Here is a 27,314-nt window from a genome sequence, read left to right as displayed (position 1 = left end):
GGAGATAGGGCAGTTCCCCAGAGAGCTCTTGACCAGTGGCTCTGGTTCAGGTTAGCAGTTTGTTGGTTTTTGTAACAGCTCCTAGGATCTCAAAAATTTCAGGGAGATACCAGCACAAGCTTATTAAACTTAACCTCATTTAACTGGCTTTTTTGCTTTTAAAAGAAAGATTAATATGAAGGAAGCAACTTCCCTGTTCTCACTTTACCTTAGGGAACAGTTTTATCCTTTTAAGTCTTCTTCACTATGCAATAAAATTAAATGTGCGTATTTTTGTGTAGGAAATTAAAAACTTGGCAGCAAATTTTTGTTCTGTAGCTGCTAACTCATTTTTGTTTGATTTATATGTGTCATCAGAGTAAGGAAATCACCAATCCATTAATAAATCTAATCCTCTCACCATCAAGCTGTATGGATAAGTATTTAAATAAATTATATTGATAGGAAAATCAATTCTCTGAATGTTGTAATAAAAATCCAGAAAGAACTTAACTATGCAGGTGATGGATCTACCACAATGAGAACAGAAATTTAAATAGTTCAGAGAATTACTCAGTCGTGGTAGACTGACAGAGGATATAAAAGCAGGAAAGGTAGAGGAAAAAAGCTACATCAGGGTTTGGGGTTTTTTAAAAATCTCTTGTAACACAAGAGGGAAGGACGAACCAATGAAAACACAGAAGATTTATAAAGAATGAAGCTTTTTCTGAAAGTAAGTGGACTTCTGACAGAGCTTCTCCACGGCCTGCAGGATTCATTAACCTTCCAAAGCTCAAAAATCATCAGGTCAACAAAAAAACCCTGAAGAGAAAACCAACAAAGCCTGACAGTGAGGAGGAAAACTAAAACAGAACAGGGATGTAAATTTCAGTGGGCCAGGACATAAGCCAACTTCTAATGGAAAGGTTAGGAAGAAAATTCCTATATATAGCAAGGTTATTTGACGCTTGTCCACTCCAGGGATCCTTACAATTTTCCCTGAGGCACTTGTCCTGGCTATTCTGGGTGTGAGGATAATGGCACAGACATATCTGGGCCCTGATTCTCTATGCAGCCCCAATCATCTGTGTTTACATAAGAAAGGAAGACATTTCAATAGTTACTCCACAGATGAAAATTATTAATCTGAAAATTTAGCATGGTATTTATTGCTATTTCTTGCAGAATCAGGGTGTGTAAGCCTGGAGCAGAAAACAGGAATGTTGCATTGAGAAGGTAAAAGCAGAGAAAAGCAATTTGCCATCTAGCTGCTAATAAAATTCTAAGTTTCACAGACTTCTGGGCCAAAGCCCATGAATTATTTAGTCTTGTTACCTGCATAATGTAGGTCACAACCTCCCTCTGTAATTAGGCTAAACAGTACCTACTTCTATTTCCGCTCTGTAATAAAACACGTAAGGCAACAGTTCTGATTTCAAGATTTAAGGGATGCCCAAGCTGGGGCTTTCTTTCCCTTCCTCATCCTGAGCTCAGCTCGTTGCACAGAATTGCTGCATCTTCAGCCTTTTTTTCCAGCCTGGAGTCCATGACTGACAGCACCTGCTGAGTACTTGTACATAACACAGTGGTATTTTACTTAACCCTTGGGTAAGCTAACCAGACGAGACTTCCTTCCTTCTCTTAACTAAGTTTTTCCAGATTCACATTGTAGCTTTAATTCTGTCTGCCTGGGGTCTTTTAGGGGTTGTGTTGGTACAGCTTCAAGTTTGTGTGTGTAAGGCTTATTCAATGATTAATGTTAAAAATCAATCTTGACCTAGATCCTTCTCTCAGCACAACAGAGAGACTTGGGTAAGGGCCTCACCAGGAGCAGGTGTTAAGAGGCAACTTTTGGTGACTGTTCTCATCTACAGATGCTTCTGCCCAGCTTAGCAAATCCTTGGCTGCCTGTTCTGAACTTAAGGGAACAGGTGTGGTGCAAACATGGAACATCAAACAGCATCTTGTGAGTATTTCCCTAGAGGAATGGCTGGAGTAAGAAAACGCATTAGCTACCACCTTAAGTGACAGCGGAATCAACACTTAATATTGGAATAAACAGAAGTGGGAGAAAATTTATTTGACAGAAATTAATCCAGTGCTAGTTATGCAAAATTGCTTCAGCAAATATTACTGCAGGCCTGTGGGCAATTAACAGAGCTTAGTTTTAAGACTCTACTAAATATTAATTATTATTTACACCTATTTTTGTCATCAGTTTTGGCTTAGGAGTTTCTTGGAAAAGCAATCCCACCCTAGTTATAGGATACAAGGTTCAGCTCTGAAGGCTCTTAAAATTGCTTGTCAGGTGAGGTCCTGTAAATCATTCAGCCATGGTGTAACAGAGCAGAGCATTGCACATAAAATGTTCCACTGGTTTTGCCAGATGCGAGAAAGTTATTTAGTCAGAGTAGTGGCAAAAAAACCCCAAACCAAACCCAAACCCAAAAAGCAAACCAAACCATCAGTTCTGTTCTAACAGATTCTAAGTTTGGCATTTCAGTGCAGGAAAATTACCGTCTCATCCAATGAAGGGAGTTTTCTCTTCCAGGATGCCTGACATCTTGTGCACTTCAAGGCAGAGGTGCAGGACAGCCCCTATCTAACAGCTCTGGGTTTCTCCCCTTCAAATCCTTGCTGATGAGGAAGAGCCAGTGTGTCTGCCTAAAAGAAATGCAGAGAGGAGGGAACACAACAAGAACAGTATCAAAAGCATCTTCAGTGTTTCCAAAAGCACAGAGGGAGTAGAAAACCCAACAGCTTCTCCCTGGGGGAAAGCACGGGCAGGCTGAGGGTTCCACAGTGCTACTGTACCCATCCCCTCCAAAGGGATGGTAGGTGAGGGTGAGACAGAGGTTCATCAGGAGGAGTGTTTAATGCCAGTGCATCTGAATCTGGCGTTTCACCTTCTACAGTGTTGTGTCATGGCATCTGCTGCTTCTGAGCAGATGAAAACCAACTAAGATTGTGAGGCAAAAGGATCAAAAGAAGGTCCAGTGTGTAGGAAGCCAGTGAGTTGGGAGAGTCATGGTAGCTGCACCGAAGGGCAGAACTGGAAGCAGCAGCCAGCCACCCCTCAGAGGTGGAGAAACCCCCACTAAGGGACTGGGCAGCATTCATTTCAGCTCAAAGCCAGCCAGGCCTCACCTGGAGACAAGGAGACTGTGGGGAGGGAAACACTGCATTACAAACTCTTCCATCTTGCCTTGCTGTTTTGCATCAATATTCAATATATGGTCTCATTAATGTTGCAGAGGGAAATCCTACTACCCTCTGCTCCTCCTTGGTCTATCTGCTCAAAGGGTCAAATCGGCCCTTTTATTTATTGCTATGTATTTATTTACAGTGGAAATGCCAATGCAGCCCTCAGTTGCCAGAATCTCTCAACTCTTGTGTTCTGGGATAGTTTCTCTTCCTGGGAGACATCTACTCCTTGTGGCTAGATGACCTTTCTTTTGCTCAGTATCAAACATACACTGCACTAAGTGATTTGGACCACTCAGCAACTTGTCCTCACTAACAACAAATTGGTAATAAAAAAATTGTGGTTTATTTCATATAATTTATGAAAATACTGTACACTGTTGAACAGATTTGCAGAATTATACTAGCCATCTGCAAATGAAAAATTTCCTTTCAAAAGAAATTCAGTATAAACTGATCTTTTAGTTTTTCTCCTTGATGTTCTCAAGTGAGATTATAAAAAAACAACTATATTCTGTCATACAATAATCATCTACATTTGCCATCTGGTTTAGTCCTGTAGTTTTGTTGAGCAAGACCAGTGTTGCTTTTTCCCAAAGGCACACAGAAGAGCCCTACTGAGGTTAGCTTATTATTTATTCTTTGTATAGACCCAGAGTTTGATCTTATTGATCCCTTTCACAATACCCACTTTTTTGGAACTTTTAAGTTTCCCAAGATAAACTTAAAAATCTTCACATAACCATCCAGTGAGCTCCTTGCCACCTTTAATCCACATAAATCCACCATTTATCTGTTCTTATCAGCCTTTAATACTTATAAAATAATGTCATTTACAACAAACTCGATGATTTAAGCAAAATTATTGGCAGCCTTTATTCAGCTGCACCAGATCCCAGTACTAGCTGCTCTGAAACTCCTGATGCACCACTTCTCCAAGCCCATGGAGAAGCGTTCGTCAAACCTGGTACAAAACCAGACCAACATTAGAAAGGACAACCAACCCAAGAGACTCCTTCCTTATTCCACAGAGAGCCCAAGGATATATGGGAACTACTAACAGATTCTAGCTATAGAAAGGTATTGACAAGAAAACCTTATTTTTTTCTCCCCCAGGAGGTCATTTTTCTTTACCTTTGAGATGGAAGTAACTGCAGCACGTTACACACCTGACTCCCTCATGTGCCTGGTTTTTTACCTGTAGCTTTTGAGTCTTTTTTTTTTGAACAATTTTTTTTTGTTAAATAGGGACAAAAATGGTTTTTTGTAAACCAGAGTAAGCACACAACATTCACACACCTTTTTTATTTGCTGATTCAGCTGAAATTAGTGGTATTTGAAAATGGAGAGCATCTTTTCAGAAAAGCTGACAGTTACCAGAACAGCAAAAATACAGTACAGTCCTGAGAGATAAAAATTTATTTATCTGATCAGCATGTCATGATATGGTCACAACTCATACAGCTGACATTCTCATAGCCAAGAGGGATGTTTTTTCTTTTTAAAAATACATTTTTCTTTCCAGCAGGAAGGATTTTTTTTGAAAACAAACATTTCATACTAGGCAGGAATTAAAAACAATGGCTTTTTCAATATGACAACACGGCTGGTAAGCACTGGATCCCCCACCAGTGTCTTAATATTCAGATTTCAAGTTTTCCCTCCCACTCCCTAATTCCCCCCACCCCTCACAGAAAAACACCACACAGAAAAACAAGACAAAACCCAGAAGGGAAACAAAGAGGTAGACATCACTACAACCATGGCGCTGTTTTGGAAATTGTGTGAGATGTCTCATGATGCTCCAAGGAGTTCCTCTTCCCTTCGTTAGACGTTGCAGAGCTGGGCCCCAGCAGTGAACACGAGAGGTGACAGGAGCCAAGAGCCATCGCCAGTGAGAGTTGCCAGGGCTGCAGAGTGAGCGGGGCTGTCCCACCTGGTGCTGCTCTGCCCTGCTGCAGTTGCTTAAAAACAGATCCCTCGTTAAAACTGTACGGTGTCACAATGACGACAGCCTTGCTCCCAACAAGGCTGGAGTCGTGTCCTTCTAGGAGGCAAACCAGGGTCAAGGGGGCTCAGGTTCTGCTCTTGGCACACTCTATGCTCTCAGAAACTTTAAGGAGACTCATTGCTACAGTGACTTGCAGAGAAACTCTGCAGCCCAGGCACTGGCACAGCTTCCAGCAGGTGCTGGACCAAGTGAGGGCTGCAGAAGCTGCTGTCCCCTCTCCCCCCTACTGCTCCACTCCTCCCCTTACCACTTCTGGCACTGAAACATTTGTCTCTCTGTCCTTCCTAATAAACAATCTATCATAAATTAACACTGCAGCTGGACAGTGAACCAAAGTGTTATTTTACTATTTGTTGTGTTTATGGTAAGCACAGTAAAGGTTGTGTATCCATTAGTTATAAGCACAATAAATACAACCATCAAAGAAAATCTTCTCATCTATTAAGGATCAAGAATCACATGAAACAGTCTTGGAAAAAAAATCAACTCCATTTTTGCCACAGGGAAAAAAAAAAGCCCAGGGAAAAGAGAAATGCTGCTTCTGGTATCTGTCTACATTTCTGAAAAACATCTTGGCTACTGGAAAGATTTTATAAAAAAAACCAGTGAAATAAATTCAGCAAAATAATTCCAAACATGACCAGCCCTTCGCAAAACCACTGACAGTCACTCCAGGCTTCCACATCCATTTTATCACACAAAACAAAAATGCAGGTAACAGAGAAGGGAAGGAGACAATTGAGGCGAAGATAACTGGTATAAAAAAAACCCCTGTTCATCATACAATATGAGCATCATGGTGGAGTAATTTTAAGGAACTCACTCATTTTAACAGGACAGTTGTTCAGTGAATAATTACTTCATTATCTCATGATAAAGTAAAAGGTCTAACTTTAAAATGCATAGAATCCTTTCAATGACTTCTATCCCAGCCAGGCAGCTTACAGTTCTTACAGAAAAAGCAGAGCTGCTCAGAAGCATTTCTAATGTATGCAGACATTTTAAACCAGAGTATGGTTTCCATTTTGCTCTTCCCATTGTTGCTCTGTATTTTTTAAAAGAAGTGTAAAAACTATCAAATATGCAATTTTGCAAAATAACCCTTTATTTCATATGGCTCCATTATTTCCAAAAAAATACAGAATCCCAGATGTATCATTATTTTGTGTGATTGTATCAGATCACCACAGAAATCTCCAGCTGACTGTCAAGAGAATGCATCCAACCCTGGGCTTGTGATTTGGAAATCCCAGTTTTAAGTACCTTTGGTCCCAAAATTTATGTCAAGGCAAAGCGGAGCAGTTGAATCCTGTCACACACAGTGATCGGTATCTGTTATTATCTTGTACAAACAGGTGAGAAAAGTTAACAGCACTTTATGGCAGTGTCACACAACAAAAAGTTACACCATCTGCAAACCAAGTGAACAATGAACAGTACCACAGTGATCGCTTTATTTTTGCTGCAAGAAGATGCACCTTATTTGTGATGCTGGGGGAGGAGGGAGAGGGAAGCTTTTAATTGTCCAGGAAAGCAAGGTAAACTGAAAATTCACTTTTCAAAGCAACTTAAAAAAAAAAAAGGAAAAAAAAAAAGGAAGAAAAAGAGACACCATGGTTGCAAGACCCAACAGAACCACGCGTGGAACCCAAGTGAGACCGAAATGAAGGCACACTCACCCCAGGGCACTGAAGAAACTGCTCGGCATGGATGGATGGGCAGGTGCTCTTCACATCATGGGATTCACAGAGCAGCAAAACTAAATCATGAGGACTGACACAACTTCAACTGTAACAGCTTCTTTATGAACAATTAAACACAGAAACGTGGAGATGTTTTGTGGGCAACCCTGGCAGAGAACCATCCTTATTATTCGCAACGCACACAAATTGCTCTGTTCTCACTTCTGCGTGCAACAGCTTTCCGTTAGAATTTTCTGTGAGTTTTTCATTTTTGATCCTTTTACACATTTTTCCATTATTTTTCCCCTAATATAAATTCAGTGTTATATTAATTTGTGATCAACTGTACGGTTCATTAACATCACTATCAAAATACATTTTGAACTCTCCAGAGAAGGCAACCCATAGATAGCAAAGCAAAATGCCCACTACATCCAGAACTGCAGCCAGCTGCCAGAAGGTAGAACTGAACTGCAACCAACAGGAATTCATGTTTTACAGATTCGCCTGCTAAGCTCCAGTCTGGACCAGCACGGTATTTTTAGCACAGAATTTCCTACATACTGTATCCATTGTATGTTTTTCCCTTCATAGCAAAACTTTTCTCTCACTTATTGTCTTTCATGAAGCAGCATCCAGGATGATGCTGAGAGGGTCCTTCAGAGCTGCTTTCCAATGGTTTCGTTCGGGTGTCACCGACAGCAACTCGGCCCTAAGGAGCCGCGGGGTCAGGCGCTTCTCACGTTTTCCAGCACAGGCAGGAGAGAAGTCTGGGACCTGACACTATTTCCTCACCCTACTGAAACAAGAAGCAGCGCTTGGAAACAAACATCTCACAAGAGTAAGAACTACAGAGGAACAAAGTGAAAATGAACAGGACCAGATCAATCAAACGCTTGTCTGAAACATTACTGCGCAGTGCTAGTTTCTTGAGGCAGCACGTGAACACTCACTATTGACTGCAACCCACTGGGGAATGAAAATAAAAATACTGCATTTGAAAAAACAAGATGCTCTTACATGGAGTTCACAGGGTCTATAAAGAACAATCTCCTGATGTGAGTAACTGCTGTGCAATCTGCTTATATAAACTTCCCTTTTTGCATCACTCCAGTCTGTCCTAGCTCAAAATAAAATGAGCTGTACTCTGGGCATCTCTGTGGTTCTGATAAAACTACGTGGGGGAGGACAGCAGTGAGTAGCTTGCCACCTGCCTTTTGCAGTCTTTAGAGTCAGTCCCATGGGCAGCAGAAATAACCACTTACACATAACAGTGCTGGGCTGCCCCAACACCCCCCTGTACAACGACAGATTAAATACATTCATTCCATCAGCTCAACTTTAGCAAGAGCAATGTGAAACAACAAATACTCCCCAGACTCCCTCCCTGTCAGGGCATACCTACCTCTTTTTAATGGTCACACCAGGGTTCGGGTGCAGAGATGGTATTTATGAACAGCATCTTGCCTAAAACACAAAGCTATTGGCAACCACTGTCCTTTGCCTCCAGCCTGCAGTGGTTTTGTGGAGTCAGGGAGGGAACACACACTTCAGGGGACCTTACTGTGGTGTGTCATTTTGCATCCATCCCCACTGAGCAACCACTGCTGCATGTGGGGGGGCAGGGATGGCATATTTGACAAGGTATTTTTCCACAAAGCCATGGAAATTGGCACTGCCTCGTGTTTTGGTATGCTCTTTGCCCCCCCACCCCTGAATGGGAACACTGGCAAGGTTTTGTATTCTGCACACCACCTCCTGTGATTCATGTAGCAGCAGAGGGAGACAGAAGGGGAATCAATATTGCTAGCTCAGAGCCAAAACTACTGAGGGCTTACTTTGTTCTCAACAAAATTACTCTGTCAAAGGCAGTATGCCAACATCTGAAGTTCTGGCTACCCTGCCTGTATTTAGAGAGATTAGTTTTATTTTAGGAACAGTTCTCACAAATCTGTGCATAATCACATAAACACAATGCCAACCAGACCTGCCAGAAGTAAGGCTGTACATCACAGACATCCTTTCAAAAGGATCCTGCACTACACATCTGAAAGTGTCTTCTGTTCCCATCTGCCCTTCAGTTCTACCCATCCTTCTTCCAGTAAGATTCTAGCAGTAGGATTTTAGTGGTGAGCTAATTAATACTGCCCTCCATGTAGTTATTCAGAATATTTACCATACTTATTTTTTCAGTAGTATCTTCCTACAGATTTATGATAGCAATTACACCTATTTTTTCTTTTTACGAAACTAGTTTTTCTTCTATTACTCTTTAGCAAAACATTAAGATGGTTGGCATTGAATTGTTTAAACTCTCCCACAAGTATATTTAGCACTGTTGCAACTAGCGGGGAGAAAAAGGCCTCTATAAACCACTCCAAGGTCACCTTGGTTGGACTGCAGTATACAAAATACAAAGGTGGCTAAAAATCACCAGCAGCACCAGCAGACCTTCAGAAACAGCTAGAATTGCTGTGCCCTCCAATGCGTGACAAAGCTTCCCTCTGTTCCCTAAGTTTTATGTCTTTCCTTCACTGCTTTTTCACCTTTAAAAGTGCATTTTTGAAACGGATGATGAGGGTTGAGCTGTATTCTGAACAAAAAGGGACTTTAACCGAGTGACTTTGTATTTTCCAAGTTTCCCTATAACACGAGACACTGGTAGCACACAGAACTCGGAGAGCTGATGGCAAGACCACAGCAGGGATGGGCTGATTCATCCCACGTGGACAGCTTTTAATCACACTGTGATGCTGCAATGCTTTTTGAGGACCAGTTCCTCACAGGACAGACCTGACACTGGATCTTATTTGGGTGTTTGGTTTAGATCAATGTGTCTGGTACAACAGCTGCTGACTGCGTAGCCACAAAGACACCTCCACCAGCTCTGTCGAGGATCTCTGACTCCAGCACAATGAGCTGCAATAAAGTACACGTTGTGCAAATGAGGAACCTCTACCACACCAATGCTGTACACACTACTGAAGAGACAAGTTGCTGAATTTTCTGAGCTCTAACTACAATGCCAAGAAATACTCGTGGTGACAAAGCTTTCTTGTCACAGACATTCTTCTACGGTGGTTGTACAATTGCACCTTTTGTCCAAATGCTGAATTTGCTTAAGTGTGGGTGAGAGTATACATTTTTAAAAATACAGACAATTCTTAAAATAATACATCATCAGGTCACTATGTTACTGATCTTCACTTTTAGTGGAGTTTAAAATTCCCCCAAAGAGAGGTAAAAGTCCATCCAGTATTTTCCTTTACTCTTGAATATTCACATTTGCACATACAACATGATACTCATTTGCAAGAGCCTGGATTCCAATTGTGTCCTCAGGTCCCATTCTGCTTTTAAAATAGGCAATGGTACAAATACTGAAAGAGGCAGTACCACATCCCTCCTGACAAAAATGCAAATGATTGTATGGCAACCAGCCACAGGTTACTGAGGGTCATCTCCCGAGAAATCGCCTTTGTCTGACCCTGGGGCGGTGGAAAAGCTCCTACAAGAGAAAAGAAAACACACTGAATGCTTTGCACAGGAACGACAGCCTTACTGCACGATTCTTTACCACCACTGCTTGTCCCAGCAATGGTGCCCACACACAATTAATTGGGCACTGCTCTATTATGCTGTCAGACTCTCCAGCATTACCAGACACCTTCAAGAAAATAAAATACCTCAAAACAAAACACAACCCTGTATCTTCATTACTAAGAACAATTTTAATTTCCTTATAAGCTTTAAGTATAAGCCTGAAAGCATTCCTTAGAAGCTGCTATCACTGTACTCAACCTTTGCAGAGAGATCCAATTGTCAACTAAGTTTTGTGTTATTTCTGAAGTTTTATTAGTATCTCCATGATCAAACTGAATGGATTCCATATTAAACTTTACAGCTGTTTGGTGTTGATATTGTGTACTGTGAAGAAGCAACACACACACATTCCTGAGGTTCCTCTTGAAAATATAAGTACACACGTACACTTATTTAAAAGAACAGCTTCCACTATTGTTTGAACACAGTCATACTGACTAAGGAAACACTGTAATTTGCCATGGAGTTTTCCAGAAATTCTCTACTGAAATCCTTGCTTTGATGAGAAAGACTGAAAGAGATTCAGCTGACAGTAAAATTTGGTTTTTCCATACTTTGACTTATTTCTAACTTACAACACTAAATTAAATGTGCCTGAATACATCAGAGCTTTATGATCATAAGCAAACTATTTGCATATATTTACATCAGCATATTAAATCATTTGTGTTACATTTCACTGAGATGCATAAAGCCTTGATGACAAGAAGCACTTTGGTTATTATTAATCCTGAACAGGGGATATAAAACTCTGAATGTACCAGAGAAGATGATGTACTTGCTGCAGCATTATGGAGTCTCAACTTCCCTCAGAAGAACATGAAATTAATGATTCAAAGAGTAAAGATGCAGCAGTGTCAATTTTTAATCTTAGGAACCACACAATTTGGGCAATTAGATACCATCAGCAGCTTATCTCTGTGCTTCACATTTGCAATCACTGGAGGAACTGCAATCAAGCATTTAAGACAAAGCTTTTCTTCCTGCATGAATGCTCCATGCTCTTAATTAAAAGAAAAAAAAAAAAAAGGAACACCAAAGCAAACAAAGAAAAAGCCTAAAAACCCCTTTGATGAGCCCCATCCACCTCTCCCTGATAGGTATTTCACACTTGGGCAGATTTGTCACATCTTTATCCCCCAGTAACTCACAGCTAAGCTTCTATCGGTTCACTCTACGCTGGATTTGTTCTTCCATGGCCCATTTGTTTTTCTGTACAACCACTGACCTCTGGTTTAAATACCTTTCCTTTTTCCCTGGCAGATACAGAGAGCTGTGTCTTCCCCCCCTTCCCAAGCCATCTTTGACCCTTCCCTTGCCCAGCTGAGACAAGCCAAGTACTTTTAGTTGACCTTCACAGAAATGACTCTACCTTCCCCTTAATCTCAGCTCCCATTACCTGTCCCTCATCCCAGTTCAATTTGTTTCTCGACATGGATGATGGACCTGTACACTGGATTTCCAGATGAGGTTTCAGACCTGGTACAACAAAGTGTTTCCATAGCACTGGGGATGGCATTCCTTACTTTCTTCATCAACTCACACCACTTGGCTTCTGAGCACAGGGAATGAGGAGCATGATGACTTCAGGATGCAATCACTCATTTCCAACTGCTCCTAGATTATGGTTGGGTTTTTTTCCTTAATTAGTTCCTGAGTGGTTTTGTCCTGCTAAATGTAATCTCATGTGTGTTACTGTGGGCTTCAAGGTCATCCTGCTGAAGAGTTCAGGGAATCAAGAACAAATTTTCCACTAGCTGCCTAAACAGGAGTCTGTTACCTACAGCTATTAACTCGAAATGGCTTTAATTTTATAAATGAAATGTGTAAAATGCACCTGTAAAAAATTATGGGATAGTTTCATATGAAATTTTAGGCATACTTTTTTTGGTTTGATTTCTAGAGGTCTAATATTACAGATTTTCCCCAGGTGATTTAAGTTCTTAACACTTAAGAATATAGCAAAATTGAGAAAGGTGCTTTAGGCTTTGTTTCCTTCTCTTCCCAAATAAAAATATGCCAAGAGAATGTATCCTTACCAACTATACTGTCAATGCAAACTTTTGAAGTTTCATGGAGCATTAAATGTCACTCCAGCTTTATGAAGTAAGCTTTATTAAGAGAAGTTCCTAGGCAGTGTGAATTGTAAAATAATATAATGATGATAATGATAACAATAATAATGATTAATAATAACAATTGAAACAGCTCTAAGTCTTAAAACCACACCCACTTGTGACCATGTACCAGGTCAGTACAAAGCTGGCTCTTCAGCAGCCTCAGGGATTCCCCACACATTCAACCTCCAAGGGGTTTCCAAAAACTGTAGCAGCACTTTTTCAGTAGGCCAACTAAAGCAATGCCAGCAAGTTCTCAAAAAAGTATAAATGGCAGTAACTTTGAATTATGCTAATGTATGCCTAATAAGGCCCTATGTCACAGCATTTACATTTAAAACATATCTTTATTAATTCATACTGATTGCACTGGCAAATTAATACCGATTACCCTATTTTGGAAGTGCATTTTAATGAATATATTTGATTATATTAATTATACTCTTAGAAATTCTGGACTAGTTAGATTTTCTGGGTATGTCTTATTTCAATAGCATAAAATAATGTCACAAACCCAAGACTTCTGTACAATCTATTTGCTACACTTGTATTTTTAAAGATATTCACAAAGTTATTTGTCTAATAAAGTCCAATATATGCATTTGGATGTGATTTATATAGCAGGGTGTGACTTTGCCATCAATGATGGCTGAGTAACAGCAGTATTTCATAAAACAAGATACAACTCTGAGTTGTTAAAGAATTCTATTAATCTCTTTAAGCACTTGGATTGATAAATTAAGCACTCAAAACTAAATTAAGCAGCCTTTGCAATAAATCATCTCACAAAAGAGGCATCTTTAACACAGTCACCCAGGAATACTGAACTCAGCTGATTTGAGACACCGAACACTCTCCCCATCAACAACTGTGATTTGCTAATGAAGAGAATATTTTTCTTTAGAGACAAGTTATATTATTTCATCTGGAGTTTTCCTACTCAGTCTATGTTTTATAAACTTCCTTAACTCTATATCAAAATAAACCCCAAATTTTTCCTCTCTGGACTTTTTTTTTCTGCATTATTATGATGCATTCCTATATTTTGTATGCTGAACATGCACTTCAAAATCCCGTTCCCCACTCTCCCTCCCACTGAAGGGCAAGTGGCATACTTCAGTATCAACTGTATGGAGTAAAGAGCCCTGAGCAAAGCCCTCTAGCTACAGTTTCAAAGTATTTACTTGGTATTTTAAACCACATGTGTGCCAGTATCCCTTCAGTGATGTTACTGATGCCCCAAGTTTATTCCAATTCCTCTGCTCCATTAGCATGGGAAGTGTATGATGACAGGAGTGATCCTGGCAGCAAGGAGGCCAGCACTGACAGCACAGATCACAGCTCCAAAGACTGTATGCCATGTAATTCTCACAGATCCTTCCAATCATCCTTCCAACCATGGATCTTTGCACATTGCTATATTATCCCACTCCATGAAATGCCACCTTTCACAGCTAAACTGTGTATTACTGTTTTGACAGCTTCCAAACACTACCCTAATTCTGACGTTGCCTAGGTAACTTACCTTTCCTAGATAATTCTTTAATCATACTTTTTTGGCATGTAAGAAGCAGTAATAATAATAATAATTGTATCTCCTGTATGCCTGTGAAGAATGCTTACACATCCTTAAACCATTCTGAGATCCTTGTAAGAGAAGTCATTAGCAAAGCACAGTTCTCTTTGCTGGGTATCATCCTACCTGTTTCATAGAAATGTGTCAAGAGGTCCTCCTTTTCAATGAATCGTTGATACAGCCAGTTTGTAAGAGCTTCAGGCTCTGCAGGTACATCTTTCACTGGAAAAATCCTATCAAAGAAACAAACACAAATTAAACCTAGCAAATGTATTCTGCATGTGGAGAACAAAACTGTTCTTCTGCCCCAGCCCACCACAAAACACAGAGAACAAAACTTTTGTGTAAATCTAACTGCATGATTTGCACTTTCTCCAACTCAGAGATCAGAGAGGCATTAAAGATACAGAAGTGGAAAACTCCAGGTTCCCATCCAGAAGCACACAAAAGACACCAGCATCAGTCTCCATCAAATGCTGTACTACAGCTTTTGATAAAAGCTACCAAGTTGCTGGGGTTTTTTTTCATAGAATACCCCCACACTATATTACTACCCCCCAAAAAATACAAACCAAGGAGGAAGGAAAGAAATAAAAAAATAAGAAAGCTCATCCACAGCTTTGAAGAAACAATTCAGCAGGCAGAAGCCACATAATGACATCACTAAGCACCAAGAGCTCTCCCACATCCCAGAAAACAAGCTCTCTGTGCTTTTCAAAGGATGCCAGCAGCTTTGTCTGAAATTTCCAAGGCAAGTTTTACACTGAAAACTGACCCTGTAGTCAAATATTGCTGCTCTGTCTTAAAAACACCAATGGAAGAATTGCCAGTGCTTTGGTACTTCTACGCTGAATATTAGGTCTGCTCAGAAAAACATAACCAGGGCAGTATTCACTGTGGTACACACAGCCTGAAACCCTCAAATAACCCACCATACCTCACTGGGTAATTTTTTTCAAAGTAGAACTTCCAGTCTTACAGTAGCTGTGAAACCTCCTCAGCAGACCCTCAGTGTCTTTTGATGTATACAAGAACTTAAATCTCCACTGTGTTGTACTAGGAGGCCAATGCAGAAGAGATTTGTGTATCAGGCTAACCTGAAAAATTCCCACTCTGAAATACAAGGCCTTTACTGTAGGTTTCTCTTTCCAGGTGAGCTGCCAACTTAGCCTCTCATCTACACCATGCTTCTATTTTCATTAGCGGATTTTCATTTCATTTTCAATAGTTTTAATTGATAATACTGCAAGAAATTGGAAGCAACACCACAATCACCTGGGCAGTCTCTGGACAGATATGGGAATGTCAGAATAAGAAAATAAGGCACTTCTGAAGAATGCTTTTGTTGCTGTTACAGTTTTCAAAATCTCTGCCTGCTTTGTTGCCAAGTCATTTGTCCTTCTTCCTTTCAGTCTGATGCATGGAAAAATAAGCTGTAAGTGGGGGAGTCAAACAGCAAAGTATTGCTCTAAGGAGTGAATTACAAATCACAGTGCTTTGGCATACAGAGACAACTTCAACCTAAGGAGATGAGCAACTTTATTTACAAACTATGGTATCAACATGAACTCAGCTATCTCTGCAGCTCTTGAAGTAATTCTACCTACGTCTTCCTCACACTGTGGAGTTCTCTATGCTCCAGTAAAGCCAGTCTTGGTAACCAGAAATTAGCAACTGTTATCTCAGATAAAGCAGTTGGAAGAAGAGTCTTTGGCCAAAGACAAATGTTATGAAATGGTGCTTCAGTAAGCTGCTCAAGTTTTCAGTCTGCATGTTAAGAACAAAGACAAACAATAAAAAACTATTTTATCTTGAAGCCCAGATGCTGTACAGCAGGTTAAAATTAAACCACGTAGCAGCAAGTAAAAAACACACCCACAGAGCAAGGACCATTTTGTTGAGGGTAGAACACTAAGAAAGATTTACTCTGTGTCCCCAAACACAACCAAGCTGCCAAGCACTATTTTTACTCTCTTCTGCCTATCTGCTGTGAAGAGAGAGATAAAAGGCTCAGCAACTGAATATTGTGTTTCACAGAGTATTTTTGAAGGACAGATGCTTGCTTACGCAGGTTTTAAGAGGTTTCAGAACTACGAGAACGTGTGTTGCCTCAGGACAGAAGTGTAGGGTTACCTGGCTTCACATGCAGTCTCATTGTAAAGTCTAAGATACTCTTCACCTCTGCCTTCACCTCTCCCTGACCTAATGGGCAACAACTCTGTTTTGCCAAAAAACAAGAAGTCTGAAAACATCACAGGATCTTGCAAGATACCTGTTAGGAACAATTTTTGAGCTGGTGCTTTAATGGAGCAGCAAAGTGGCACACGTGATACCAGCACTCTGAGAGACTAATGGAATGCTGCACACCACTTCCCTGCTTGAACCCATCCAGCTCTTGGGTGAATCAATAACACTGCCAGAATGCTTCAATCTCTGGATATAAGCTGCTGCTTATAAGTCTGGGAAGCAATCACTGCTACACCCAGTTTGAATGAATATGAACAGAGTGAAAAACAACTGGTTTTCCAATAACGCTACACTGGCTGCCCCAACTTAGCAATGGTAAGTGCTAGTGTATTTAGAAGCATTTTCAAATGTATTTTTAGATTATCCACAGTTATTTTTACCAGCAGAACATTCTTACTAATGACTGATCTTAGTTAGAGATTAAATATTTTTTTAAAAATCCTCAAACTCTGGAAAGAAGCCCTTTCTGTACTCGACAAGGCAAAGTTAACCCCCCCCATATTTAAACTAAACATACTGATAATGCCACGGTTCTCTGCCCAACAGATGGCTCAGCTGGCATCTGTGTTTTACAAGAACACTCTCTTGAAGGAGACTGGGTTCAGGAAGGTAATTGATCAAGTCTACTCTTACAAAACTCCCCACACAGGAGATCCAAAACAATGGCAGAGAGCCACTGCCCCAACAGGAGTAGGGTCATCCCCAGCCACGGGACGCTGACATCTGCCAGGTCCAATGTTAAAAGATGCAGGAAACAGCTCCTTATTTCAATGAGATATGTAAACAGGTGTCCATGTGGTCAGGGCACGAGCATCACCTTAGCTCTACCCCACCTTTGGGTCTGCAGCATGAGGAATACCATTAGAAGCAAACAGTTTGCTGATCTCCTCAGGAAAATAAAATATCATCAAACAGAACTGCCAAGGCAAAGAATAAGGTCAACACGTAACATCTGAAGCTCCTGGAGTTTCTTGGGCACTTGCATCTTTCTAGCTTTTGGGCAAAACTAACCTCACATTGCATTAAAATAAGAGCATCTTTGTTCCTGGTATGGCAAACAAGGAATTTAATAGGACTGGATAAGAACTTGACCAGAAAATTCAAGGAGAATGGAAATACCTTCTTTTGCTTCTCATCATGGGAACAGCTGCTCTTCTGTCACTGGGGAAAGTGGGAAAGGGGTAAAAGTAGTCACAGCACAGGCTGCACCCTGGGAAGTTAGAAGTGGTGGTGGAAATAAAGACACATTCCAGTGGGAATCTGTGAAAGAATCTTTTTTCAGTAATGAAGCATTATCCTCCAGCTGGAGGCACCTACTGGCAGGTTCAAGGTGACAACAGCTGCGGGACACTCCGGGTACCTGACTGAGGGACAGCAACTTCTTAAACCACTGCACAGATTTGTGTCCATGTCCCACACCAGAATATATTAGAATAAATGACAGTCCAGGAAAGAAGAAAGGATTTTTAAAAACAGGAGATGTAACTGCCAAAGACATGTTGGCATATGTGAGAAATTGTGGGGAATTAGCTACTGATAGGCCGTTTCTCAGAAAACACCAAAGAATTTTCAGAAATAAGGCATATTTAGAAACATTAAATTTCTTGTAACCGGTCCTTATTGGAGAAACTACCTCCGATTCTGTATTTAAATTCTGAAGTTCACAGCTACCACTTTAAGTACTAATTGCCTTTTATCACCTGTCCTACCCTGAACTGAAGTTCTGTATTACTCGCTACTCCATGTAAGTCATGATATTATTTGCTGCTTCAATGGCTCTAAATAAATCCAGGACAGTGGAGGCTGTTGGTAGATGTCAGGCATGACCAAAAATAAGTTACTTGCGTAAAAAAGTGCATTAAAATACACTGCCAAATGGGATGCCCTTCTGCAACACTCATCCAGCAACCACAATGCATTTCATCTTATTTATAGCTCGGAGCCTGGCTCATTTCAATAAATCTGTATCAATGCAGACACAAAAATAGAACTTCCTCAGCAGCTGAAGGCTTGTTTCAGCAGCAGCAGCACAGCACAAAAGCTGGCACAGAGAAGAAAGGTGACAGAGCTGGGAACAGCCCGTGTGGCACTTCACGCACAGCCACCCCTGCGTCAGAGCTGACTCGGGCTGGCTCTGACGTCAGGGCTGCTGCACCACAGCCACCGTCACACAGCCCCAGCGTGGGATGTGGGCATCCAAGGGCATCACCCCGCGGGAAACCAGGGCAAAAAACCCAGCCCTACACCATTCCTGACTGAAGGGATGCTAAGCACCGAGTCAGCTTCATACCCAGGGTGTTTTCAATTTGTAAGTCTCGGGTTTTGCACACAGGACTGCAGCACTTGAGAAATTGCTGCTGGACAAACTTGATCGGCTGAGAAACACCAAGCCAATCAGACTAATGAAGTGCCTGGTGCAAGAGGAAAAGAAATAAACTGCAGACCTGACTACTGGCACAGAAATGGTGGGAGCTGAGAACTGCAGCCAGTCTGTGGCCTTGCTGGACACCAAACACGGACACCAAACAACTCAAGCTTATTTCTGCTGAGTGGAAGTGCAGTGAGGCTGCATTTCTGGTCAGCACACACCACGCAACGACCCAAGCATAAAGCTAAACCATTTGAGAAGAGCAAACAAACCTTCCCAACAGACTCATTACAAGGCAGGTCTCATAGTGATGGCCTCTAGTTTGACATGCCTTGCACCAGATGGACTGAAATCTCCCACTAAAATCCCAGTGCCATTTGACCTGGAGCAAGTTCATTAGGTATTTTCCTTGAGTGTTGTGTTTCAGAGAGCAAACCCAGTATTGCAGCACTTTCCAGTAAGTTCTGAGACAAGTTAGTCAGGGTCAAAAAGTTATTCAATAGATGGGTGAAGCTCTCACACCTTGTGTTTTTAGATTCAAACTTGATAATTGTTCATTTTAAGTTTCTTTTGACATCCAGAGGAAAACCAGGCCACAGCTTAGCCTAATTATGAACTTCTGAGAAATGTGTCATTGGGACTGAAATTGAAGCCTGAAAAGCAAGGTTTAACTCATTATCAAAATTGAGCTTTCAAAAAAAAAAGATTACTGGATTAAACCAAGCCTTCTCTGCCATTTCCATCAGCTAGAAAAGCACCTAAAAATGGTAACATAAGGCTCCTTGCTGTGCTCTCTACACTTTTCTGTTGCTCCCTGAGTAGAATGAAAAAGAAATAATCCTGCAGCAAAGGCCCAGGCTATGAGAAAAGGAAATCACTAGATTAGAAAGTCTGTAAGGCAAAAAGAGACAGGTGGTGATCAAAGGGCACAGCAGAAGGGACTGAGTGAGCCACCACAACAAAAGCAGCTCTGCAGTCTCTTCTGCTCTAGTTCGAGTGGCACAGAAAATGTTCCTTTCTTCCCCACTGCTGTCATACATCAGTACCTTGCTCTGGACTACTCTAAAAGGGAATAAGCATGTTTAAATCCTGATTCTTCTTTCATATAGCAGAGATGGCATCTGGACAAAACTATTCTTTGCTTTTTCCAAAGGGTGCCGCTTTTTCCCCCCTGTTAACTCAGTTAAAAGAAATTACATGAGAAGCTATTGTGCTCTCTTCCCAGTTGTTCAAAAATTACCCTTAAAATTTATTTCAAATGCAATCTCCCAAGACATTCCAAATTACAAAAAGATGAGCAAAATTTTATTGCACTAAATGCAGGAAAAGTGGAGTATAATACCTATGCAGACAGACTTGATGTACATTTAAAGAAAATTTCAGAGGACATCCATGTCAAATGCAGGAAAATAGAAACACACCTCTGACAATTTCCGTATTTTTAAAGACAAAGTTCACTTTATCTTGGGTTTTCCTTTGCTAACTGAGCTTGTTTCAAAGAACTTCTTTACCTCTTTAACAACTTTAGCACAACCTTTACAAGGGACATCTCAGGCCTTGACACCACACAGGCCTTTTCAGACCTCAGTCACTGATTTAATCCCTGCCTACACTGTTAAGGGCAAGGATTAGTCAATACCCAATTGTTATCAAAATTAAGAACTACTGAGGAGCAGCTGGGGACAGCTAAGGCAGGATGTGAGCAAACTCTGTAAAATCATAGAGCATCACTGGGGGACCACTCATCCACTCCTGGCAGCACATGGGAAATGGGATGCTCCCACTGAAGGCATCAAGTGGAGAACTTAGCAGGATCAAACAGAAATGCTCCTGGCCACCACCCTCCCGAGCAGCTACACACTGTGCCATGGGAAACTGTAGCAGTCTAAGCAGGTCAAAGTGGTTCAATGCAAGAAAGGTTACATCATATTTAAGTTTGTACTCAAAAACAGGTGTGAATATACATTCAGAAGCAGGAAATTAATTCAAGTTAACTTACTGTTGTTTTTAAAGAAAGTATTTTTGGAAATACTCTTTAGTAGAATTCTAAATACATTCAACTTGCAATTAAGCCAGAGATCTGAGAGAGTACTAAGGTGACCTGAATAAAGCACAACAGATACAATGCTATCTTATATAAATTAGGGTGTAAGTATGTTCACCTTCAGGGAAACTTGGAAGGCAGCTTTCTATAAAAAGTAAGGACAGATTTAAACATGGCTGTGGAAAGGAGCTCCAGCAAGCAGCCTGTACTCTGCACCACACAACACTGACACAGCAGCGATGCTGGAGAAGGTCATTCCCACTTAAACTGCCACCCAGGGGATCCACATGGATACTTGAAAGCTTTCTGTAAAAGTCTAAAGGCTCTCCAAATCATCAGAAGGGAGTAAGACAAAATAATGTGATCCTGGGATAAAATGCAACAACTTACTTGGTTTAGGAAAAGTGTTACAATACTCCTGGAGATTTCAGACTTGCATTAACTGTAATCTAAAAGCAAAATGCAACTTCTCTCTCCATCAGTTTAGGTCTCGAGTCAAATAACTGCTGAGAAGTTTTAATGGTCTCCCATCCTAGCTGTCATGAGAGTTGCAACACTTTCCAGCTGCTTTTTCCAGTTGCTTTCCTCAACTACTTAAAGTATTCTTTGAGTGGAAAAGCTTTTCTTTGTCAGAAAATTAGATATAATAATTTATTAGGAAATCTGTTTATTTAACAACAGTGATTTTTAATTTGTTGTCATTACTAAAAAAACAAAATTTAAAAAATTCAAGTTGGGTTTACCAACACCTTAACATTAAGGTGGAAAAGATGACCTAGCTAGCCTTCAAAAATATTCCTCACAACTCTATTCAACCACAAGACATTAATCCAAAACTTAAGTGTCCTAAGGTAAGGAACAGTCACTGAACTTTAAAAAAAAAAAAATAGATTGTGTTTAAATGAGTTGCCCACCTGTGTGAGACAAAAATCCCACTCCCACTGCAATTGATTTCCCATATCCTGAACTGATACAACTGATTTATGAATATTTGAGTTCAGTGTAGGAGGAGTAGGTTTATTTCCTACCTGTAATGTACATGTGTCACTGTTGGTTGTCGGTAGCCAAGAATCCAAGTTTGGATGTCTATAGGTTCAGCTTTGGGATATGCAATGGTTGTATCTATCACCCACTGGAGGCCTTTGGATTTGCTCTCTAGGAACAAAAAGCAAATTGCATGTCACTTATTTGAGAGTTACTCATTTTTGTATTACTTCATGAAGTATGAGGCACAAGACCATCAAAAATCAAATCCAGATTTCATTACAGAGCACAGAAATACTCTTACAAACTTCAGCTAGACCTAGGTTTTATTTTCGTGGTTATTTCTGTTGTTCTTACATACTGTGGTACACAGAACAGAGCAAGTTCACTCACCAGGTATGAGTACAGTCACACAACATCTTGGCCTCAAAGTCAGGTGCTTCCCCCCATTCACCAAAAGGAAAAATCCTAACATAAACATCCAAGCTTCCTGGTCTGCACTTCAAGCACATTTACCACCTGGTCCTTTCTAAAAGATCACTGATGGAGCAGCAGCCATGCAGACCCCTCAAAGGTTCTTAAAAATGTGAGCTGCAGGAAATACAGACGAAATACACCACTTTCAGGGTGTAAGAAGGCAAGGAACAGAAGATGGTCAGTTTTCACAGTGGGGAGGATACTGCACCCACGAGGTTCCAGGAAAGGCTGACACCAGTCCATGTTCATATGCTGCTCAGCTTACTTAGAAACTGAAAAAAGGATCAAAGGAGGTGAAAGTATTTTCTACTATGATTTTTCAAGAGAATCAAATCTGTGGGTCCCTTCCAACTCAGAATATTCTGTGACTCTCTATAAAATCTGAATATAGGTTACTACCAGCAACAGTCCAGGTCATAAATCAACCTAGCCATGACCCCTCTCTGGCACATCTTCAATTCACAGGTTTGCTAAGAGGGAGAGCAGCAGATCAGTAGAGCAAACCAAGAAGGAAGGCCACACTGCCAAGATGGCGCTTTGAGTTTAGCTTGTCAATTTTCTCTCTGTTCTAGAGCTGTCTTGTGTCTGAGTTCATGTTATGCCCAGGCCAGCAGAGTAATGCTCACCTACTGCTTGAGACACCAGTACAGCAATATGCTCACACCACACCAGGCAGTATTTTTGAGGATTTAAAAAGCTGACTATCAGAAACAGCCACCCATGGGCAAGAGCATGTAAGAAGTGTTAGCTTTTAGTACAAAGCACAATACTCTTCAAGCCTGCAGCAGAGAAAGCTACAAAAGAAATGTAACAGAGGTTGACAAGAACACTGACAGCACCAAGAACATGTATGAGGATTGACTGTTCACCATCCTCCTCAATACAAGAACAGACATTCAAAATTCAGCCAAGAGGAAAAGTTTTCAAAGCAGACAGAAAAATTATTCTTTGTGCTGGGGGGGGGGAGGGGAAACTATGGGGAATTCCTTGCTAAAGGACATCAAGGATGCCAAGAGTCGGGTTCAAGAGGAAATTGAGTAAGTACATGGAGGGTTAACTGAGCAGGCAGAAACCCCCACCTTGGGGAAACCCACCACACAGGAAACTGTCAGAAGCTTGGAGAATATGTGGGAGAAGTATGATGCAAGTGTGCTATGTTCACACTCTTCCTCTGGAATCCACCTGGAGTCATGGACAAGATGTTGGGCTAGACAGATGTGTGGCCTCACCCAGAGTGGCTGCTCTAATTTTACAGGAGCCCTACCACACACCTGAAGAGATGTGCAGCACTCAGTCTGAGCAGCACCCTGAAAGCCTCAGTTACTGACTCCAGCTAGAATGTACATGCAAGCACTGGCTTGCCAGTTTCTACCTGCATTTAATTTCATTTAATTTGCATTTAATTTAATTTAATTAAGTGTGAAAAGAAAATTACAGCAATGCCATCACATGTATCTATCAATTATTTTAACAAGCAGCCAGTGTTTTCTTGGTGTCTGCTCATCAGTGGAGTTGTACTGCTTCATTACAAATGCACTACTCCAACAGGGCTAGACAGCATTTCCTAAAATTTAGGTTTTGAGTTCTTAGTAGCATGCAACATGCTATTCTAAAATTTGACCCAGGGCAAGCTGCTCAGGTCAAGCTGAAACATTCAGTGTTACCTTCTGGAAATACAGTATTTTAAACCCCTGACAGACGTGTGAAACGAGAACTGGAGGCTGCAGGCTTGCCAGCATCATGACAGAGTGCTTGTCGAGTCTCTCTTAAGAAAAGCACTAACTACAGAGTGCTCCATTTTAAAAGTAGCAATGATTCAGAGAAGAGCCAATATGAAATTAATATTAAATCAACAGAACTATTAATTTAGAAATAGATTTTGAAACAAAGTCATTCAAGTTATTGTTTTCCCAGATGTAAAGCAAGAATGGATAAAGACAAGTAAATTGCCTAAGTGAGTAAGCAAAAAAGATCATTAATTGCAATTAAAAAGTGCCAGATGAATATGGGCACATTTTCTTATTATTTACAGTAAAGTGTTTCAAAATAATTTATTTATTCAATATTTAGCTGTATTTAAAGCTGTTCTTTCAGTGGATAATGGTTTGCACTTCATTAAGGGAAGACTCCTGCAGTTCTCTGCTGTGCTGATTTCCTACCTTCTGCTTTTGTGGAGGAGAGCTGCTACTGCACTGGATTCCTCAATCCAGCTCCAAACTCACCTCCAACCCTTTTCAGGGCAGGGTGGGGGGAAAAAATTCTGACAGCCCACCAGAAATCCCAGGCCAGAAAAAAAAACTGTGACAGTAACATCAGCCTCTATAGACCTTCTTTTAGAGCAAGCAGGTGTTAGTGCAGCTACCTCCACGTGCTCGCAAATCACAGTATTTTTGCATGCTCTGGTTTAAAATAAGCCTTACATAATCATCCAAGATATCAGACTGCCAAAAAAATATAAGTCACCAAGGATTTAAGAAAATTAATTTTGAAATACATCTTGCTATCTTTTTTGGGGGGGTTATACTGTGTTGCAACCTGCTCAGGAGCAAATTTATTTTAAAGCCAGGGAGCTCTGACAGATCCTGAAACTGGGAAAGAACATGACAACTGCACAAAACACAGAGGAGTGGTACCTAAATATCTCCAAGGATGCTGCTTTCAGGTTTAAGCAGACCTTTGACCAAGGATAAACCCTATTATTTTTTAAATAGAGCACATTAACAGGAGCTCAAAACAAAGACTGCTGCATTAGTTGTGGTGTGAATCTCAGGTCTGGCATTTTGTAGCTGAAAATCAGGGAGCTGCCTATACCTGTGCTCAAGAACTCCTTCTCACACAGCTTGGCTTGGCCAACTCGGCTGCATGGTTCTGACAGCCAAACTCTTCCAACTTTCTACCTATCATTAAAAGACACTCTTCTTCTTCATTTCTAGTACTTGCTGAAAGACTGAGCAGCCTGTCAGAGACCTCAGCAGAAGCAGCTGCTGCAGAGGCCATACTTAGGCTGATCTTTCCAAGCATCGGGTTTTTTTCTGCCGTGTCAGTCTGCTTGCCACCTTCAGCACAGGTGAAGATTTTGATTCCTCCAACTGCTTCAAAATTTTAACAGTCTGATTCTCTTTAAATAGCCCATAAACGTTCTGTGCATCTGCCCTACACAACAGCACCCAAACCACACAGCAGTGATGTACCTCAGTGTGAATGGTACATTCCTGCCTTATGAGTGCTGAGACAAAACTGAACAATCACATGGAACAGCAGCTTTCTGGCCCACACAAAAAAGATCAAAAATAAAATTTAAACAGCTTCCTAACTTGCTTGTTGTTTGGGGGTTTGGGGTTTTTTTTCCAAATCATCAGCAGAGGCAAATCTTCACAACTATTTTCTTCACTGTGGATTCAGTGATATTCAGTTGCTCCATCTTCACTTAAGAAGCAACTTACCATCAGTGTCTTCAAGACACTTCATGATCTGTCATCCTCCAAAGTCCTCTCACAGCAGATACCTGATTGTCTACAATCACAAATTTATCAGGGTTCAGAGCTTCTCTTTGCTCCCCCTCTTCATCCTCCCTGGGGGTTGCTACTTCCTAGGGTCAACTGATGCTAAAACACCAGATTAGACAATGTGCAGAACCCCTCAAACCCACCAGCAGACAGTCAGTGCTTTCCACTGAGAAACAGAACAAGTCATAGACAGATTTCAGTGGGAAACCTCGCCTTCAGCCAAGCTCTGGATGGTGTCACTCTGCCAGACTGGACCCAGAGTGGGAAAGAATGCACCAACCAGGTGTGCACCTGAGGCCTGCAGCTTGCACCTGAAAAAGAAAACACTTGCCAGCATTCACCAGAATTCAGGTGTGGTTTCCTGAGCACTCAGAATGCAGCCAAAAGAGGCTGGTGGCTCTCCATGCATAGCAATCCATTGTCGTAATGTGTCCCTTGTTCTCTACTTGTCCTTGTGTGATCAACTGGATCACTGACCTCAGAATTAACTTTTTTTCTCCAACGATTAACTTTCAGACTGAGCATCTCACAAATCATTCCAAAATCCTGACATAACAGACCACAAGAAGCCCTTTTTCCAGAGGGAAATAAGAACAACCATCAAAAGCTTTCTCACATGTTATTCAGGTCACATTCCTCATGTAACAGCAAATCAGAGAGTTTGATTTTTAAAAAAATCAATTATGAAGTTCAATGTACAGCCTTGCAGAAGTGAAAATTTAATTTCTCTGAGAAACAGCATCAGAACTGAATGTACTCTGCTGCATTTGGGAACAGCAAGGTAAGATTTCAGTATGACTCCAACAAAGCTCATAGCAACAGCTTATCAGACAACAAACTGCTGCATGGTAAAATAAAACAGAATTTAAAAAAACAGACTAGAGCAAGTCTGATCAAAAATAAGCTCTGGAATGTGCACCTTTGAAGAACAATAGCTCCAATCTCCTTTGAATTGCCAGTTTGGGGCATTTAGAACATTTTGATAGTTCTAAAACTCACAAAATCAATTCTTATCAACTGAAAAAACACTGTATTTGCAACCATGTCAAAGACGAAGTGTTGTGCTAAAAAAAAATTCAAAAACCCAAACCAGTAAAATACCCCTGCAAACACACACCTGGGTCACTACAGGGTTAGGGTGATGAAGTATTTTTATGCTGCCCGTATTTCTATCCTGCATTAAAACCTTCTTCTGGAATGCAGGTGCTGGCAGCAGTGCTGGCCCATCTGTCCCATCTGGAGGCTTTCATCAGACACCAGAAGTACCTTAAACTCTCTTTTCAGGGACAGACACCACTTAGCTACACACTCTCTGCACTGTTTACCTTCAACAGTGGTCATGCTATCAAATGACTCTACTACCTTTCCTATGGTTTTCCATCCTTCTATTTTTTTAGGAATAAAATTACATTATTTTGTTAAATTAAACTAGAGTTTCAAAAGGCAGCAGAAGCAACAAGCATTTTAGTAACTTAATTTAGTGTTTACCAGCAATAAGTTAAAATTCACTCTGATG

The 27,314-nt window shown here is 40.8% G+C and overlaps 1 protein-coding gene across 2 annotated transcripts in view; it reads right to left on the bottom strand.

Moving 5' to 3' along the window:
• Nucleotides 1-4,473: 4,473 nt before the first annotated feature.
• LPGAT1 (lysophosphatidylglycerol acyltransferase 1) overlaps nucleotides 4,474-27,314 on the bottom strand; it is a 60,021-nt gene continuing 37,180 nt past the window's right edge. For both annotated transcript variants that reach the window (XM_069009583.1, XM_069009584.1), the window contains exons 7-9: nucleotides 21,860-21,986; nucleotides 14,299-14,405; nucleotides 4,474-10,384 (exon numbers count right to left, since the gene is read on the bottom strand). In XM_069009583.1, the coding sequence (XP_068865684.1) occupies nucleotides 10,233-10,384; nucleotides 14,299-14,405; nucleotides 21,860-21,986 (386 nt within the window). In that variant the 3' untranslated portion in view covers nucleotides 4,474-10,232. The remainder of the gene's footprint in view (nucleotides 10,385-14,298; nucleotides 14,406-21,859; nucleotides 21,987-27,314) is intronic.

The sequence above is a fragment of the Aphelocoma coerulescens genome, chromosome 3, assembly GCF_041296385.1.
Source record: "Aphelocoma coerulescens isolate FSJ_1873_10779 chromosome 3, UR_Acoe_1.0, whole genome shotgun sequence".
Taxonomy (NCBI): Eukaryota; Metazoa; Chordata; class Aves; order Passeriformes; family Corvidae; genus Aphelocoma; species Aphelocoma coerulescens.
The sequence above is the reverse complement of the archived record's forward strand: the minus strand, read 5'-3'. Positions and strand labels throughout refer to the sequence as shown.